The sequence below is a fragment of the Aythya ferina genome (assembly GCF_964211825.1).
Source record: "Aythya ferina genome assembly, chromosome: 2".
NCBI classification, from domain to species: Eukaryota; Metazoa; Chordata; class Aves; order Anseriformes; family Anatidae; genus Aythya; species Aythya ferina.
In genome coordinates, this window is record NC_140297.1 from 7060578 (window position 1) to 7079511 (window position 18934).

At 46.3% G+C, this 18934-nt stretch overlaps 1 protein-coding gene across 9 annotated transcripts in view; it reads right to left on the reverse strand.

The window, feature by feature from the left end:
* PRKAG2 (protein kinase AMP-activated non-catalytic subunit gamma 2) overlaps positions 1-18934 on the reverse strand; it is a 209431-nt gene that overhangs the window by 27497 nt on the left and 163000 nt on the right. For 8 of the 9 annotated variants that reach the window (XR_014688892.1, XM_084507349.1, XM_084507350.1 and 5 more), the window contains one exon: positions 18608-18680. The exons of the other annotated variant lie outside the window; for it this stretch is intronic. Coding sequence is in view for 7 of the 8 variants with exons in the window: in XM_084507349.1 (XP_084363475.1) it covers positions 18608-18680 (73 nt within the window). In the remaining variant the exon portion in view is untranslated. The remainder of the gene's footprint in view (positions 1-18607; positions 18681-18934) is intronic. 9 annotated transcript variants of the gene reach the window in all.

Sequence of the window (18934 nt, forward strand, 5' to 3'; positions counted from 1 at the left end):
TAACAAGGACACACGATCCAATCTATATTAAATTAATTTTGCATTTATCAAGCTTAGATGCACATGTGTACAGTCTTTAGATCTGCTTGGGTATGTTACTTTTTTTTAAAAGCCCTTTGGCCCTCCGTTCTTTACAGCAGGTACCTGCAGCTCAGTCAAGGTTAACCTCCTATCAGACGTGCACCCTTGCAATCCTGTAACACCGTGCAGGAACTTGGTCATGCTGTGCTTTTGCAGAGCAAGGAAAAAAAAAAACCACAACAAAACCAAACCTGAACTACCTACTAACCATTGAAGAACTTGGTGTTAGAAAGCTATAAACCTCGAAATCCTCGTTTGCTGCATGTGCTCAAAATTAATCCTCTAGTGCCAGAGAAAATGTCACTTCCACAGGGTGGCTCAGAACAGTTTTAGTCCAATCCTACAGAAGCCAAGATGGAACTCCCCTGTAGCAGCTACTGTAGCATACAGGCAGTCTCTCTGCGTGTCAAGTTAAGTCCTTCATTTCCAGCTCCCCCTACTTTAAAGAAGCCCTTTCCCCACCAAAACCCAAGCAGCAGTTCCAGAGGAATACAGAAGAAAGTTCAACTGGAAAGAAGCAGAAAAAAAAATTAAATCATTTGTTGGATTTATGTTCCTATAAAGGTCAGGACCAGGAGTGAAAACAGCAGGAGCTAGGAGAAATTGATAAGAGATTAGGAAACAATGCGAGCAAACCGATAGGGGAAGAATGAGGCAGATTGACTCGGACAAGGCTGGTGCGAAGCAGCCTTTATAAGATGATACCAAAGGGGAACTGGTACTGACTCGGCAAGGGCAGGCATAAGGGAGGTCAAAAAAGGCAGTCGGGAACAGAGGACGCTTTATGTAACTCCGTAATATAGCAACAGCTTATCACCCCCCAGCTTCCTCAACAGCTTCCACGGCTACTGGCTGCACAGAGCGAATTCCCTGACCCTGCAGCAGGGCGAGCTATGGCTGGCTTTCTTTTTGAAGAGCAAACTAGAAGGAGGAGGTGGAGGAGACAATGTTACATTGCATACAATCAGCCTTTTTTTTTTTTAAATATATATCAAATAGCTGATGAACTGCAAAGCCAGCAACTGTTTTTAGTTGAAAAAACGTCATCCTTCGCAGAGCACGGCATCGCTGGGTACCGTTCTGTCGGCCTACCACCAGTTATGCAAATGCAGCGAGGGCAGTAATTGCTGAGTGAGCGTGTTGCCAGCTTTAATCAGGCAAGGTCGGGAACGGCAGGCACAGCTCTGACCTCTGCATGGACCAGCGTGGTAAAGATGTGCCTCGAAACCCTCCTCTTGCTCAGCGCACGCTCTGAACACAAACTTTTAACCAGACCTGAACAATCTTCACCCATTTGGGATGCGTGGGGTTGGCTCGGTGCTGCTACCTCACCCGAGTTTGTCTCCCAGCTCAGAAATCAGCGTCAGGCACATCCCCCAAGCACCACAAAGCAGCCGGTTCCTTCCCCGAGGATGGAAAGTTCAGACTGGAAACGCTCAGAAGTGCAAGACGGTGATCTGTGAGCCCTGTGTTTAACAGCTACGAAAACAGCGAGGGAACTCCAGCAGGATCTAAACAAGGATGCAATTGTCCAGCTGGAACTGAGGTTTGTTTCTGCAGATCCTGACACCACAGGCCAGCATAATGCCCTGCTGTAGCAGCCACAAACTGCACATGCAAAACATACGCCCCGCTGCGCTACCTCGTATGCTCGACGTGGTGTCGTCAAGTGGCAACTGGAAAGGATATTCAGGACCTTCCAAGCCCTTCAGCTACCCACGAGTACTGAGGAGCTGCCTCCAGCTCACTCTTTGTACAAGAACTCTGTGTGAGTTATCGGCTGCTGAAAGGAGAAGAGGTCTCCAGCAGGCTCGGGACTCCTCAATTTACCCCACAGGCAGAAGGTACGTACATATCCTGGCTATTCTTTCACCCCAAATCAGCAACGTGATCAGGTGTTGATAGCAGAAGGGTGCACGACACGGACAAGAAGTAACGCAGACCCTCTACTCCTGCTGGAAGAAGGGATTGAGGTATCCAGGATTAGATTTGCATCCGGATCTCATTTGCAGAAGCCCAGTTACAGTAAGGGATGCCCTGAGCTGTATCAGAAGCCACAGAAGGACTACATGCTACGGGAATTCTGAGGGCAGGTCCTCCTAGGGGAGCACAAGCTGCAGTGGCACGGCAGCAGCGCCAAGCACAGCCCGTCCCTGCCACTCCTGGCAATTGTATTCCCTCTCCCCGAGGCAGAAACCTGACGTACACCTTTCACAAACTGCTCCTGTAACTCCTGTAACGTGTGTGAGGCTGGAATGGCACCAGACAGCTCCAGGAGTCCTGACTCAGCAAGGGCAGCTGCAAAGAAGCCCTGGGGAATACATTTGCTGGACCTACACCACGATTTAGGATGCTGCCTCCAGCCAGACCTCAGCTTCCTACAGCTGATGAGCCGAATGCTGCCTGGCTCACCGACAGAACAGATTCCCAGCAGGAGGCATCTTAATCTGCAGCAGGGATCAGGAGAGGAGAGTCCACTACGAGTGAGTTTGTTTCTGTGGGGTGTTCCCTAGTGAAAGCCCGTTTCTTGAAAACAGATCAGAAAGTTGTGCTGCAAGAGGACGTTCTCCACGTGCACTCCCTCCCCACAAGTCAGAGGTGAAGGCAAAATGCTCCAACCCCCAGGGCTTCCTTCTGTAATTTTTTATAGACAGAGCGCACGCAGAAGTTACCTGAAAGGTTACAAAACTTTTGGACTATTTAAGCACCTGATTACAGCCTGTCTTAAGGCCTTTTATAGGGGAAAGCCATCACACCCTCACCTTATTCCTAACAGGCAGGGATCCTTTAAAGAGAAGATCAAGCTATTTCTCCTCCCAATCCACCCCACCACTTTATGTACTTAACACCAAGCCATTTTTACTCCTTTCTCTCCCACCCTCCCCTATGACAGAGATGCTTTAACTTTATTTCAGACAGCAAATATTTTGAAAAACATTGTGGCTTTTCTCCCCAAATAGAAAAAGCCAAGGATGAACTACTCAGCAGTGCTGACTCAGATCATGGTGGGACCTGGCACTAGGTGTAATTATCTATTTAGAGAGCTCTTTGGTGGAGTTCGTGTCTGAATACTCCGCTTAAGTGAAAAGGAAACTTCCACAGTGAAACCATTTCTCAGAGATCCCCTGCAGAGACACCTTCAGTTCCACCCATCCCTTTGCTGCCACTCGGGGTGCTTTTCTACTGTGGCTTCCCCCTCAGAATTTCAAGGCCTTCAAGAAAAAAAGAGAAAGAAGAATTGCCTGCAGATGGACAACAGGATCCTGCAGTAACACATGGCCAGCACACACTGAAAAGCCTTCGAACAGCCCTACATAAAAGCCGATAGGAAGTTTCCAGCTGTGTTTCCTGCAAGCCGCAGGCTGCCTTTCTGTGCTGTACCCCAGCAGGCAGGCCCAGCAAGAAGATCCTGAACCGTGCACGTTTCCCAGTTTCAACAACACAAAGCCACGAGCTTTTTTATCTTATTACCCTCCTTGTGTTTCTGTGCTGGTAGCCGATCACTCCTAAAGTTTGTTCCTGGAACCACAGGCACTGTGTTCCACAAAAGGTGTTTTCTTTCAGCTAAGAGTTAGTTCCACCACAGCCCACAATCGTGCCGCTGCAGCAGCCCTGCTCCTCACGATTAGATGGAGAGCTGCTGGCGTTACCAGCTCTCAGATGGCTGCAAACACAAAGATTCCTCGGGAACCGAAACAATTGTTTGGGTAACTGCCGCTTCCAAGTTCACTATGAAATTAACTGCTTCATTTTAAAGATCCTTTAAAAAGCAGGAAGACAGCTTGGAACAGTACACCAAAAATATGCTCTAACTGCCTGGGTAGACAAACAGAGGATGGCAAACCACGTACAGACACAGGAGTCCTTCTCTAGAGCTTCCTTACAGGAGCTACCAAGTCGAACTGCCCAACATCAGACGCTCCAGCCTGGACCACTATTAGGAAAAGCAGCTCCTCCTGGCTGATGGCAAATAAAGGGAAATGGGGAAGAGTAGAAGCGTACTTATATCAGTCTCACGTGTACTGAAGAACCCAGTTACTGGAAAGAAAACACACGTTCTTTCCCATTACTGGGCACAAACATATGCATCTGTAGTTGAAGTTGCTCCAAGCCACTCACAAAAGATAAAAATCAAAGCTTCCAAGATATTGAAGATCACATTTCAGATGCCAGCAAGTTACGATTTTTACTGTTGGAGACATTTTTCACCCCAAGTTTTAATCAGAGCTGATCGAAGAGCAATGCATTAGGTGAGGTTCACTGGTATAATCCTGCTGAGCAGCTCTCCTTTTCTTGGTATAACACTAAAAGAAGTGATCTTATGTTCCTTACACAGGTAAAATAACTTGTTAAAAGTATTTAGTTAACAGTAATTTGTAGTAAACAAATACATATGGCAGTGAAAATAGCAATTTGAGAATAGCTTAAGCAGCAATTTAAAAGATTTTTTTATATTCCTAGCCAACACTCCTTTGCCCCCAAACACAGAATAACTCCACCTTTCAGAGGCTAAGCCCAAGAACTGTGGCTCCACAGCAGCATAAGCAGCAGCAGCTGCTGTTCCCCTCGTGCTAGCTGTGTGGCTCCCCTCCCTCACTCGGTGCTTTTAGATTTCCACAGAACTGTTCCACAGACGGGCTGGAAACGCTGGATCGCTCAGAAATTTGGCCTTCTGGTATGACCAGTTTTAGGTCTGTTTAGCTCCTGTATCTAGCAGATGAGTGCTGCCCTCCCCGTGCCCTAGGAGGGGTAGAACACCACCTCCTTGTAATGGCAGGCAGCCATCAGGTTGGCTCAGCTACACCCAACGGTGCCAGAAGACACCGGGGTGAGTAACCAGCTAAATAAGGCACTACGAATTACAGGTAGCTCTTGGCACAGCACGCAGTAGGTGGAAGGCATGGCACTAACCCTGCTCGTTGTTCTCCTGTCTACATTTTAACCTGAGAACTGCCACCAAACCTTCTAAAGTTTCTGCCCGCCCTCGGTCTGAGGTTATTGGATGCGTCGGGGTGCATCAGGCACGGCAGTGCTGGGGGGTGGAGGGAGGGGATTGTGCTGCTCGGCTCTGCTGCGGCCTCACCTCAAATACTGGGTGTGGATTTGGGTGCTGCAATACTATATAAACTATTAGAGTGTGTCCAAAGGAGGGCTAAAAGATGGTGAAGGGTTTAGAGGGGGTGATGTGTAAGGAGCAGCTGAGGTCCCTTGGTCCCACCTCTTCCTCAGGTGTCTCTACAAGCCGACCAAGAGTCCCTGGAAAATTATTTTCAAGGGAAATGAAGGCATTTGAATGAGAAAGATGTTTTGAGGTCAATGCTCCAGGAATCAAGCATTTGGGTGGGCTTTTATCAGCACCCCCCAGCCAGGAAGCAGCACTGAAAACAAACCCAGAGCCGTGCTGCGGGCAGTACATGGCTGCAGCGATGAGCAACAGCTGTCTCAACCTACCCCCCAGAACAGAAACATGACTAATTTGTCAGGATAAGGTTCTTTTTAAAGAGATTTGAAGGATACACTGACAAATTAAACATACAAGGTATCCGATGGAAAGCATGGGAACCCAGGGGCTGGAAGGAAAGAACAAGCAGCTCATTTTGTAACAGAACAATGCGGGAAGAAGGCAGGACTTCTCGGTCTGCTGAGCTGTCTGCTCTGGGGCCAGGAGCACTGCAGACAAGAAACAAGGCACCAGGAGAAGAATCAGCGTCGGACTCCGTAGAAGAATACTGACTTAGCTTAGGAAGGGCAAGCAGAGGGAAAAAAAAAAAGTGTTGTTGTACTGTACCATTTGATTTCTGCTCGTTCATGAGGAAACTTCTCAGGAAGAAAGCAACCAAGTGCCAAGAAACACCCACAGAATTAGAGGATAAGACCTAGTGGCAACAAAAGATGGAGAAGGTGGAAATAGAGGGTTACAAAGATGCCTGCTGTAAACAGCAGGAGATAAATCATTATATTTTCAGAACGTGCCTGGAATGGCTTTGTTGCTAATGATAGCAAAGGATTAGTTCTGATTTTAGTAAGAGTGAATTTAGTCTCATACGTAGAAAGCAAGATGATGGCAGTGATGGGGTTGGCTATTCCGTGACGAGCTGGCAGGATTTCAAATGCTAGGAAGCGTAAGATAGGATGCAAAGACAGAGACAAGAAATCATTTCTTTCCGAAAGCTGCAAATAAACTTAAAATACGCTGGCAGACCACACATTAAACTTACAAGGCAGCATTATTCACGCAGCCACAGGCTACGTGATGCAGGAGTCCCAGATGGATGTTTCCCAGCCCTGATCTAAAGGAATGCACGAGCTGGCAGCTAAAGCAAGATCAGATGGAGTTTACAGATCGGAGATACGCTGATACAAAGGAGTGATAGGAAGTTTATCTGCAGAGCTCTATCAACAGCTTCTGCAGCGATCCAAGACGAATTCAATTCTGTATTACAATGAGAACACGGAACTTCGGGTAGGAAGGGGGCTTGACAAAGCACCAGCAGGGACAGTGTTAGAAAGAATAAGCTAAGCCCTGTGAACTGTAACACATCCTACAAATAGGAAGCGGTGCCAGAGGTATAAGAAACGAGGAAGAATAGGTACACAAATAGGTTAGGGACAAATGTCTCATTTGGTGTTCAGAAGAAGGTTTATTTTTTTCTTAACAATTCAAAGTTAAAAGAAGCCATAACGCGTCTTAAAACATTTCAGCTCAGAAGTTCCTTAAGATCAAAAGTTCCTTAGGTCGCTTTAGGTCACTAAGTGATTCAGATGCCATCTCCCCTTGTCACAAGGAGGTGCCTGATGCAGAGAGAGCAGGTTGTTACAGATGTGGACAGGAGACACTAGCTACAAACAACTATCCCCAGATTTAATAAGTCCTTGAAGGGGAAGTTACAATTCTACTCTAAAGGAGAGCCAAACACACGTAGGAACAATCTAAACTTAAGCATGTACTGAAACATTTTAATAAATGTATGTATTTGTAAGCATCTAGAGAGGAAGCTTATTGAAAGCAAAGATAACCAGCATGATTGTCACGAACAGTTCAGTCTAACTGGATGAAAAAAGGAAGGGTAAAAAGAATAAACACAGCACATGTGCTATATAGATATTAAAGCAAACTCTGATGCTACTACATCTGAAAAATGTGCATTAGAATCACCACAAGGTGATTCCACAGATACATGAAGCAGCCCCAGTTGCAGCAAAGCTACTAAGACTTCTTTTTCAGTGAATTTGCAGGCCTGAACAACGAGGGCTGTGCATTTTTTAAGAGATGAGCTCCAAAACAAGCTCTTTTTAAAGAGTTTTGGTCCAGCTTATATGTCATTCTTCTCTAGGCAACTTGTACAGCTCCTCTGTACAAGTGCTGTTTCAAGAGGGACACACTCTCCACTTCCATAAAGCTTCACAGAACTGGGGTTTTGAAGCCTTCGTTTCTGAGAAATTAAGCTGAAACTGATTACCATGTCCAAAAACTACTGAAGGAACACGGAAAAGAAAAATGGTTTCAGTGATAAAGTACATCGTGACCACATCACCTTAGTTTTCTACAAGCTAGTCTCAGAGAACTTTTCTCAGCACCTTAATATTTCACAGGCACAACACTGCAAAAAGTCTCAGAGAATCAGGGTTCCCTTTTATTCAAAACATTTAATTACTGATCTGCAACTGAAGATGTTTCCAAGAGTTTGCAGCAAGGTTGCAGGAATTTATGGTCATATTCACAAATGGTTTGGAGTTTCAGTCTTTCAAAGAACACCAGAACTGGAAAAAAGCACTCAGTCCAACGAGCACAAACTAGGGGAGTGCCTAAAAAGCACTGCTAAGAACTACCCGACTGTTATTCATTTAATTTAATAAAGCACAAGTGGGGAAGAGGCAGTTTGCTTAAACAAAACAAAAGCAAACAAACAAAAACCCACCCCAGCTGTTACAGAGCTATTAACTCACTCCAGAAGCTGGCTAAACAGAACAAAGCAACCTTGGGATGGATATTGTATGGTCTCCTCCCTCAAAGGTCCTAAATGTGGAATGAGACAAACATCAGACACTGCCTAGGCACATCTAGTGAAGAAAAAAAACAGACTATGAGTTCCTGACATCAGACCCACTTCTCTGGGTTTGAGGCTTAAATATCTCCGCTTCTCCCAAGCCAGTAATAGCCAAGAGTTGTAAGAGAAAATTAATGCAAACAGCTGCCTGAAACAATGCAAGACTGAGTTTGTTTTCAGCCCTCCTCGTGTGTCACAGCACACTTCAAAACCCTGCGCTGAATTTTGTCTCTCATTTTTGGAGTTAAGTCCTAGCAAACAGGCTGAGAAGTTAACGCTTTCTTTATCCTGTCACCCTCTGCTAGCAGGCTGCCTGAGCAAATAAATTATGTGAGATTTGAGGCAGACAAAAAAGCGACGAGCAGCTTAAGAAATCTCACATTCCAGAGCTAATCATAGGAACTCTGCAGTTTCTTGTCCAGGCAGGCACAGAAACTTATTTGTTTACGCGTGAGAGCCGTGTTGTTTGGGGACTACCTGGGGAACTGGTAAACAACAGCGCAAGGCCAAGTGAGCCCTTCTGCAGCAGCCCACTATCAGCGGGATCAGCTCCTGGTCAAAGTTAAAGATTTGTACTTTGCCAAAAGCTGCTTCACTCTGGTTTGGTGAGTAAGGCAGCAGCTTCACCCCTCAACCTAACAGCGCTTCTAAGGTTTTCACCACAATAAAGAAGAAATGGACCTGAAACGTTTTCTAACAACATGTTCAAGTTCTTCCCTCGACAACGAGCACTGCAATTTTTTTCCCCTAACCATCCCCAACAAAGATCTAATTTAAGATGTCGCCTGTCTGGAATGCAGACATGCTCTTCAAGATTGCGAGATGCAGGCCACAACCCAAGAAACCAAAAATGGTATTAAGGCTCTGGATATTACTATCGGGATCCATCCGCTGGGGAGCTGCATTCAGGGAAGGTTCGAGGTCTGTGAGGGATGCGAGAAGAAAGCAGGATGTACGCTGGGGAGTATTACCCATAAAGGAAGATTGGAAAAAAAATGGAGCAAGCATAAATCCTACTACATACTCACAGCCCACATATTTTAGAAGAGAGATATCCCTTTTAAGTCTGTTAAGGGTTACTTTAAGATCACAGAGTAACAAGCAGCTTACCCAGAGCACTGTCCGCAAGACCAGCAGCTCCCAAGGGAGTGCACATCTTCACCAGGCACAGCTACATCCTTATTGAACAGGGTAAGGATCTAATCTTCATTAGGAGGTCTTTCACAGAAGAAGAATCTAATCTCAAGGCATAAAATGCTTTAAAGGAAGAAATAATTTTTTCGGCTGAAGCCTAAGGACTTTGGACTATGCTTGCTGGAGAAACAGTTTGGTCGGGTCTAATAAAACGCGCTGTAAGCGTGCATTGCAGGCATTTCTCCGCTCAATTTTTAAACTGTTGGTCCCAAGTCCTGAATGACTGCCTACTGACAACATCTTCAAGCTTTTAATCACTCAGTACGCCACCGAAGAGACGTACCTAATGGCAGGTACTGCTTGGAGCTGCACAGAAATAGACCAGGCAGGTGCTAGCTGAAGCAGGTGAGGTTCAACGCCCCTCAGTACAGTACATGCAGCACTTAGCTGTGTTCTCTGGAACTTAGTTTGGAGGTTGTATTGATCCATTCTCTGCCTCCCATTAACTGCAACTTCACCCAAAGCTGATCGTTCTCCAAATTTATACGACATCTGTACAGTACAAAGATGTATTGTTTATTTTTAAAAAGGAAAAGGAGTGGAGGAGTTCAAGGAAGGCTATGGCAGGAGACAAACTCGCAACTGCAAGTGTAAAGCAAAGCAGGACAAAGCATTCACCTTCTGTTATGGCATTCAGAGCCTTCTGTCAGGGGCTGAGTGGGCACCTTTTTCACTGAAAGATCGATTCCACTCTGCTTGAAGCAACTCAAATCACCTAACATGCATCCTACAAACCTCACTGCTATGCCAATATGCTGAAATCAGAATACTGTTCAAAGGTTTCTGCAGGAAGTGTTTGTATCTATTTGTTCTTGTGCCAGCGTTATTCTTCATTCAGCTAATTTTCCTCCTTGCTGTTTACCCCTTCCCACACTCCTCAGACGATATTTTCATACACACAGGGTTATCAAGTCCCCTCTTGGCTCTCCTTTCACGATAGTAAAGGAGCAAAAGCCTTTCCAGTTGCTTCCTGTAACACAAGTTCTATATTTTCTGGTGGCATAAACGGCCCTTTTCTATGCCTTCTCCTTCCTCTATGGCAGTAAGAATTCAAACTAAGTAGCCAAAGAACACCATGGTACACTGAATGGTGAAAATCTGATTCTGCTTCTGGAAATACCCAGCATCTGAACTGAATAATCAGAGAAAAGCAAAAGAGGCTGGGAAAAAAAAAAAAAAAAAAAAAAAGACAACTTGAAAAAAAAGCTTTGAAACTTCCCTGTCAGAAGCAAAACTGTGAGTCTGCAGCATAATAATGCTGCTTTTAAACAAACTTTAGGAGTGCCATCTAATTTCTGCCACAGTTAAACGTGACAACGTTGACTCTCAATAGAATTCTTCATCAAGCTGGCTTATGTAAACCAGCAAAGTCCATATGATGTTCAGCACAGGAGGAAGGCATCTAAAGAACAAGCTAGATTTACTCAAGCAGTCTTCAAAGCTCCTGTGAAAATATCCACGTGTTCAGAAGCACGTTAGACACCGGTGACTAAGAAGGATGAGGTTATTTCAGTTTTGCAAAGTTCTGTCTTGGTACCTAAACAACAAATTCAGCTCTGCATAGTTATGTTTGTATCTGTACTGAATATTGATACCTCAATACTAGACACTGTAACTAACACTCCATGGAAGGATTTTCCCCCAACTTCCTTGGCTTTGCCTCTGTCAGTCCCCTCTGCTCGCAGAGCCACAGTAAATCTCACTGCAGCACGCACCCAAAGGCGAACAGTCCCGGTACGGACAGGAGTGTTTTGTTTCAAGGGCAAGAAATGTTAAGAAAAAACAGCACCATCAACTGTGCTTCCATGGGAAATGCTGCATTCCCTAAAATGTTTGGGACTTACCCACTCACCTCCCCCTCGCAATGTTAGTCCAGTTTTAAATGCTGGAAGCCAAAACATTCAAATAAAGGCACCATAGGCAGCTTACGTGCTGCCCAGAGAGCAAGGTCCTCACAAAAGCAGTGCTGCTGTAGGTGACCTCACAGGAGGGCCCCACAGACAGAGCTCATCCAGCCTGGAGTTATCCGGAAGACAACCTGCTTTACGAGGAGCCCTATCGGAAAGGACAGTCACAGCTGCTGCAAGCGATTCGAAGGGGAAGCATCTCTCCTGATTATCTAGCAGCAACCGGATCGAGGCAACTTGGGCAAGTAGTCTGCCGTCACCCTTATCACTGCCACCACCACCGCGTTATTTCACCTCTACTTCATCCCTGGAGAGGTGTAACAGGGTGTACCAGGCAGAATCCTTCAGAACTGCATCACGGTGTTGCTCAGTGAAGAGGCCAGGCTGCTCAAACACGGGGCGTGCTCGCCAGAGTGGCCTCAGGCATCGTGTGGCCAGCTGGGAGGCAGCACTGACACCGTCACACCGACCACCCGGCTCCACAAGCATCTTCTGATCAACACGTGAAGGGGTTCTCGGGACATTTGGAAGTTGGGGTGATGTTACCCAGAGCCTCTGACCTTACATCAAGCAGTTGCTAACCCATAATGGCTTTTGCTAGGATTATAAAGCCACAGAATTGTCTAAATAGGAAAAGACCTCCAAGATCATCAAGTCCAACCCTCACCTCGCTGTGCCAAGCCTACCGCTAACCCATGGCCCAGAGCACCACATCTGCGTGTTTTTTAAATACCTCCAGGGATGGTGACTCAACCACTTCCCCAGGCATCCCAGTGACTCACAGCCTTTCCAGTCAAGAATTTTTTCCAAATATCCAACCTAAACCTCCCCAGCACAGCTTGAGGCTACTTCCTTTTGTCCTGTTGTTTGGGAGAAGCCAGCAACTCCCACCTCAGTACAACCTCCTTCCAGGTACCTGCAGAGAGCAATGAGGTCTCCTCTGAGCCTCCTCTTCCCCAGACCAAATACCCCCAGCTCCCTCAGCTGCTCCTCACAGGACTTGTGCTCCAGGCCCCTCACCAGCTTCATAGCCCTGCTCTGGACATGCTCCAGGGCCTCAATGTCCTTCTGGTAGTGAGGGACACAAAACTGAACACCGCGCTTTCATTCATAAAGTCCCTCATAAAGATGTTAAAGGAAAGCAGCCCCAGCGCTGAGCCCTGGGGGACACCCCTAGCGACTGAGCTCCAGCGGGATTTAACTCCATTCACAGCTCTCTGGCCCCAGCCAGTTTCAGTTTCTCCAGGAGAACGCTGTGGGAAAGTGCCAAGAGCTTTACTGAAGTCTGAGTAGACGCGATGTTTGCAGATCGTGCAGGTGCAACACCACCAGGACACAAATCAGCTCCAGCACTTCCTCGTTCTGCTTTCAGTCACTTGCTTCTGACAGTGATGGCCTGGACTCACCTCTGCCATGAGGGACATTTTTCCTATAGTTTTTTTTTTTTTTTCCTAGGACATCTCAGCCAGAACAGTTCCTCTCTTTCCAAGAATGGGTTTGGGGAAGCATTTCGCCAATATTAAATTTTATGGAAGTTTTTCCATCTGGAAGCTCCTCCAACCCAAAGACCTAACGCAGCCATTTTTAGAGCACATCCCATGTAACAGGGCTGCAGCTTTTACTTTGGCAAATGATCTTCAGTCCAGTAATAACACTTGAAAAGTTTGTTTCCTGAAAGACTAGTTCCTCCGGGTGCCTCAGCTGCTGTCAACTGAGTATTTCCTAGTCAAGATCAAGTCGGGCTTTCCTCACTTGAGGAGTGAACACCACACTAAGAGCACGAGCTGCACCTTTTGTAGGAGCAGGAAGAGTTAGGACTGGTTGGAGACAGCACTGGGCTTCCAGAAAGAACCCAGTGCAGTACGAGGTAAGAGACCAGCATGCAGACTGCACAAACAATCTTCATTTAAGACAAAACTACCAAAAGTATATTTTATGCTGTTCAGGGAAGGCTTTGTACTTGCACTGACCTGTAACTTCACACATAACGTCCATCCTTCTGCTTTGGAGAGAGAAATCTCCATGAGAACACTTGTATAGTGTTCCTAAATAGCAAAGTGGCAGGCAAGGGACACGAGGTTGCCCAGGACAGCAGGGCACTGGATCATAACTTTTTGCATGAAGAATATAATTCAAACAAATTTGAATACCCCAGAGCAGTTACTCTGTAACTCTTCTGGAAAGTTCATGGTACCCCTGGTATTCTTAGCTGCAAAGTGACAGAAAAATAACAGTGGAGTAAATTCGGTGGGAGCAGTTGTTGACTGCAGTTTTGGCTGCAAGGATTCAGTCTAACTCTGAAATGGGATGTCCAGGGGGGAAAAAGGCACCATGTCACAGGATATTTTTTTCCTAATGTCCTATTGTGCCTCAAATATTACACCACAAATGAACTGTAAGGCAGAGAGAGAAACGAATCCTAATCTATGACTATATAAAGTCCATTAATGCCAATTATCTCCATGTAACAGCTCTTGCTACCTACACTTCAGGTTCCAATTGGCTGAGGAAAGGCCACGCGAAGCACCCCGTCATTATCACCGCGTACCCTGATATGGCAGAGCACACCTCCTGGTCAAAATACCATTTTTCAGCTCAAGAACAGCTTGAACAACCACCTAATTAACATCAGAAACAACCTGCAGCTGTAAAAGAATGCCTTATCTTAGTATTGCTACAGAAATACTAAACACAATAGGGTTAGGAAATACTAAAGGATTCTTTCATAACCTGAAGCTCGATCCTTCAGCCTTATGCCCTGAAACAAAACCCAGCACGCACATGAACAGGCATTTTCTTACTTCTTGCAACTGCTTTTGGCCTCCAAGTGCCATTTGTTCTCGTGCCTTGATTCGGATATGCGTGTGGCAGCAGGAGGCTGGCAGAAGGAAGGAGCTTGGTAAGGAACCACTTTCCAGAGAAGCCACAGAGCAGGGAAGGAATGACTCCAGACACAACAGTTAGTCAGAAGGGGATGCAATTACTGCGCAAAGTCCATTTCAAGAGACAGCCAGAAACAAGGAGAAGGAGAGAGCGAGATGCAGGCCAGAGCATTACCGTGAGAGATTCCACTCCAATGCAAACTGTTTATCAAATAACTGCCTAAGTGCTACTTTGTGCAACAATCCATGGCAGGAGGGTGTTCAAGAGCGGGCGCATCAGTCCCGTGACACCAGCGCCTGCAGAACTTTCCCCAGCCCAGGCACTGAGCACAGATACACAAGAACCATGCAATTATCTTCTGTCCGCAGAAACAGCCTCGCGAAGACTCCCGGACGCCAGAACAGTTAGCAGATGCCAGAAAAGAAGTAGTTAAGCTTTGTCTCATCAGTAGCTAGCAGGAGAACGTGGAAAAGGGCAAAACCTGGGGAGCAACTTGGCAGGAAAGGGGCTGGTGTCCTGCTGGGCACCAAGCGGGGCACAACCAGCAGATGCCTCTTCCCAGCAGGAAGGCTAACAGCGCCCTGGGCTGCACTGGGGAAGTGTAGCAGGTCAGGGCAGGTGATCTCCTCTGCTCAGCCACAACGTGAATATTGTCCAGTTCTGGGCCCCCCAGTGCAAGAGAGACCTGACATGCTGGAGAGAGTTGAACGAAGGGCCACGAAGATGATAGAGGGACTGGAGCACCACTTCAGTTAGGTCGTCAGCCCAGAAGGCTCGGGGGAATCCTACTGATGTATACAAAGATCTAGAAGGAGTGGCCAGAAAGGAAAGAGCCAGGCTCTTCGCAGCAGTGCCCAGTGCCAGGACAGGAGGCTGCGGGCATGAACTGGCACACAGGAGGTTCCTTCTGAACACCCAGAAACTAATTTTAGTGACAGCCCTGGCCCAGGCAGCCCAGAGGCTGTGAGGTCTCCTCCTTGGAGAGCTCCAAAAGCCGCCTGGCCACGGGCCTGGGCACCCTGCTCTGGGTGGCCCTGCTGGGACCCCGAGGTGCTGCCAGCCTCACCGGGCTGTGGAACATCTTCATTGCCCAAGCTGAGTGAATAGAACAGGATGATGTGGATATGAGCCAACACTGCAACAAAGCTAGCTTCCAAAAATCACGCTAAAACTACACCAATGGAATCAACACAACTGACAGGTACCTGTTCGCTTCTCTAATCCTGCTTCCACTCTCACAGCTTCTCTCTCTGCTGTAACACAAGTTTCTGAAATTTCAGCTTAACCATTTACACTTTGCTTTAAGTTGTTAACTAAAGCCCCTTTCTTTTCATATTAGACCCTCACAATAATCTCTCCTTGCTCTTTTCCACATTCATCTTATTCCCCGTAAAACACAACCCTTAAGTACTCCTGACATTGATCAGAAGTGAAAACAACCCTAATATAAAACGTGACTGCATAAACACTAGTACAGAACAAGCAAAACCACAATACATATAAAGAAAAAAAAAATTGATAGTATATCTACAGACTGACGAGAGGTCTCAGCATTAATTTCAGGCTGCAATGAGGAATTCCACACCCACCAACAGATAACCTTCCTTCTTTTTGAAAAGACACAGGTAGGTCAGCCCCATCCAAGGGAGACTGAGCAAGATGAGTTTAGAGTCTTCTTGCAATAACGTTTTAACTGGAGGATTTTCTGTTTAAACAGAAAAGATACTCTGAACTTTTTACAATAGCATTTTTCCTTTTCTGCTCCAACTACTGTTGGGGAAAAAGTCCTTTAGGGAGTCCTAAATAAAACCAGTACCCATTGGCCTACACAGTCTCTCCTATGTGCACACACTAGCAGCCCACAGCCTGTCCTACCTCAGCTGTAGAGCACCTGATGCTGTTAAACACCATCTCACTGCGATCTGCTCCTCTACATCACTTCAGAGCAGTATTACTCAGACAATCCTAGAGAGAGCAAGTGATCAACCACTAAGAAGTTTCACTGACCCCAGAGAATCTGGCCAGATCTATTAAGTAGACAGGCTTTCAACCAAGAAGACCAGCATTCCTTTCTGGTACAGACCCATCATGTGTAGCACTGCCCACATTCATTATGTGCAAAGTGTTCAGAGGGGAAAAAATCCCCCTTGAGTTGACAGTACCATTTTATTGAGAAGTAATCTCATCAGGCCAGACTCTGCATACTTCCTTACGTTACTACTTAGACTATAAATCTTTCTCGTACTGCCTTTTCCAATGTAACTCTCTTAATTAGAATCCAAATTAAATGAATGCCTTCTGTGCTTTCGCATTCTCATTTGTGTAACCTTTGAGGAGAATGACAAGCAGAAATCCATTTCAGCATGCTGGATGGCGTTCAGGGAACACGTTGAGCTTCATTTTCCAGCCTTTTTTATTAACCCGTTTCAAGAGAACTGCAGCATAATTTGACAAACAAGGAAATTATCAACTGTTGATGGATATAGGAACTCAAAAGCTAGCACGAAACACTCAAAATTGGAGGCAGTCAGAGAAGTAGTTCCAAAACAAGTTTCAAATTTCTTATTTACCTTCCAATTTTGGTATTGCTGGAGTGAGCTCACTTGGAGCTTGACAACAGATCATCAGTTGAATTATGGCTGCATCCACCTAATTAAATCTTACTAAAATGTTAAAGAAGCTTCTCAACTTCCGCGTACTAACAACTTGCCATCCAACAACAATATCATTACCATCAGAAGTCATTTTGCTCCCCCACCCCCAATATTAGCACAAACTCCAGCAACTAGTGCAAAAATTTAGGTCATAAAACACGTACCGCAACTAAGCTGCCGCATTTCCGTCTGCCTCTCAATTTTCTATCAATTTCCTTCTACAGGCATCCCTGACAGTAAGTTCTGCTCCGATAATCACACTCCATTTCACTTGCACCTTACCCTCTCAATATAGCACCCCACACCCTTCCCACTTTGCTATAAAATTAGGCGTAAAACTGGGTATTCATCAAATGTGGAAAGCGAGCCAGACGACAGCTTCCTTTCAAAGTTTACACACCAATTTAAACTGGTCACACGTTTGCTATTAGGCAATGTCTTTTGACAGATGCCTGAGCAGCTCTCACTCACCCAGCTCAAGCACCTACCCACAAAGCCTTAGCTTGGGAGTTAAACAAGCTGAGAAACAAAGCAAATCTGAAGTTTGAAAACCTGAGTTCTGTAAAAAGCTGCTGGTTATCTTAACGTGATGTTTTAAGAGCCATACAGGCATTCAGCCCACTCAGGTGTCTCTTACACCAACATAAAGTAGTAAGAGTGCTATAAAACTGAGTTTATTTATTTTTTAAACCTGATATCCTTTTCAGATATCTAAGCTTTAATGTTTATAGCAGCTCTTATAATCATTTAACTGTTAGTGAGTCAGCAGCTTTTAGGATCTATCTAGCAGTAGCTAGATTTCTGTAAGAAAAACAAACAGCAAAACAGAAACCAGTAAATTTAATTCTTAATAAGCATAAAATGAAGGCCCGACTAAAACTAGCTAATCAGTGCAAGAAGAAATCTAGAAGTTCGTAAGAAATCCCTTGCATCAAATATTTCTATTTCATTATGTTTACAACTCAAAGGCACAAGTGGTTCATGAGAAATCAGGCTCTGTACGGACTCCTACAAGAGCTCGAAGAATCCAATTGTCAAGAGCTTCCTTTTCTCACACACAGGAAGCTTAAAATAAAAGGTGTTACTTTTCCAGTCCAGCCCCACAGCTGCAAAAAAAGCACGCTGCTCACCAAGAAGGTGCCTTATTAGCATACCAGCTTCGATATTTATTTTCACGGAATGACTCAGCCTACTATTTCCGATTTTTCCTTAAATATTCGTCCTACATTTTACGAGAGCGGCCACCAAGTAGGGAGAAAAAAAATATAATAATAATAATAAAAAAAAAAATCTCGTGAAGTTTGAGGCACTTCACAACGCCGAGCACACAGACCAGCGGAGAAACCCAGGACATTCAACACGGATCTTTGGGGGTCAAGTTGAAAATATTTAGTGATTCTCCACGATAATTTAGTGCCTGCAAGACAGAGGAGCTCGTGGCGAGTTTCTCTGCCAGGCACAGCACTCTGTTAGCCCACAGCTGCTGATAAAAACCAGGCAGGGGAGCTGCCCCACGAGGCGAACCCCGTTCACAGGCGCAAGGCAGAGCCCTGAGGAGCAGCAGCAGCCTCCCAGCCCGGCTCGCACCTAGCTCTCCGCCTATATTTGGTTATCACAGGCGCTTCAGAGGAAGAAAAAGGGCTCGGAAAGGGGCCGGGGCCGCCTCCCCTCAGCCTTGCAGCCCCTCAGGGGCGGCCCTGAGGCTGCCAAGCGCGCCCGGGGCCTCTGAGGGAGCCCCTCAGGAGGCAGCGGCCGGGACAAAAGGCGCGGGGCTGCCCCTTTCCCTCCCCTTCCCCCATTTTTTAATTTTTTTTTTTAATTATTATTTTATTTTTTTTACCTTCATCTTCGAGCTCCAGTTTCTCCAGCATCCCTTCGGAGGCGGCCGGGAGCTGAGAGGGAGCCGGAGCCGCCTGCGGGAGGGAAGAGAGGAGAAGGAGATGAGCATCCAGCCGCCGCCTCACCGGCCCCGGGGCGGCATCGGAGAAGCCGGGAGACGAAAGGGGAGGACGAGGAGGAGGAGAACGAGGAGGAGGAGGAGGAGGCGGCGGCGCTGAGGGGAGCACGGGCGGCTCCAGGGCAGCCCCCTCGGCTCCCTCCCCCGCCGCCTCTTACACACAGCGAGAGGGGAGGAACCGCGGCTCAGCCCTTCCTCCCCCCGCTTTCT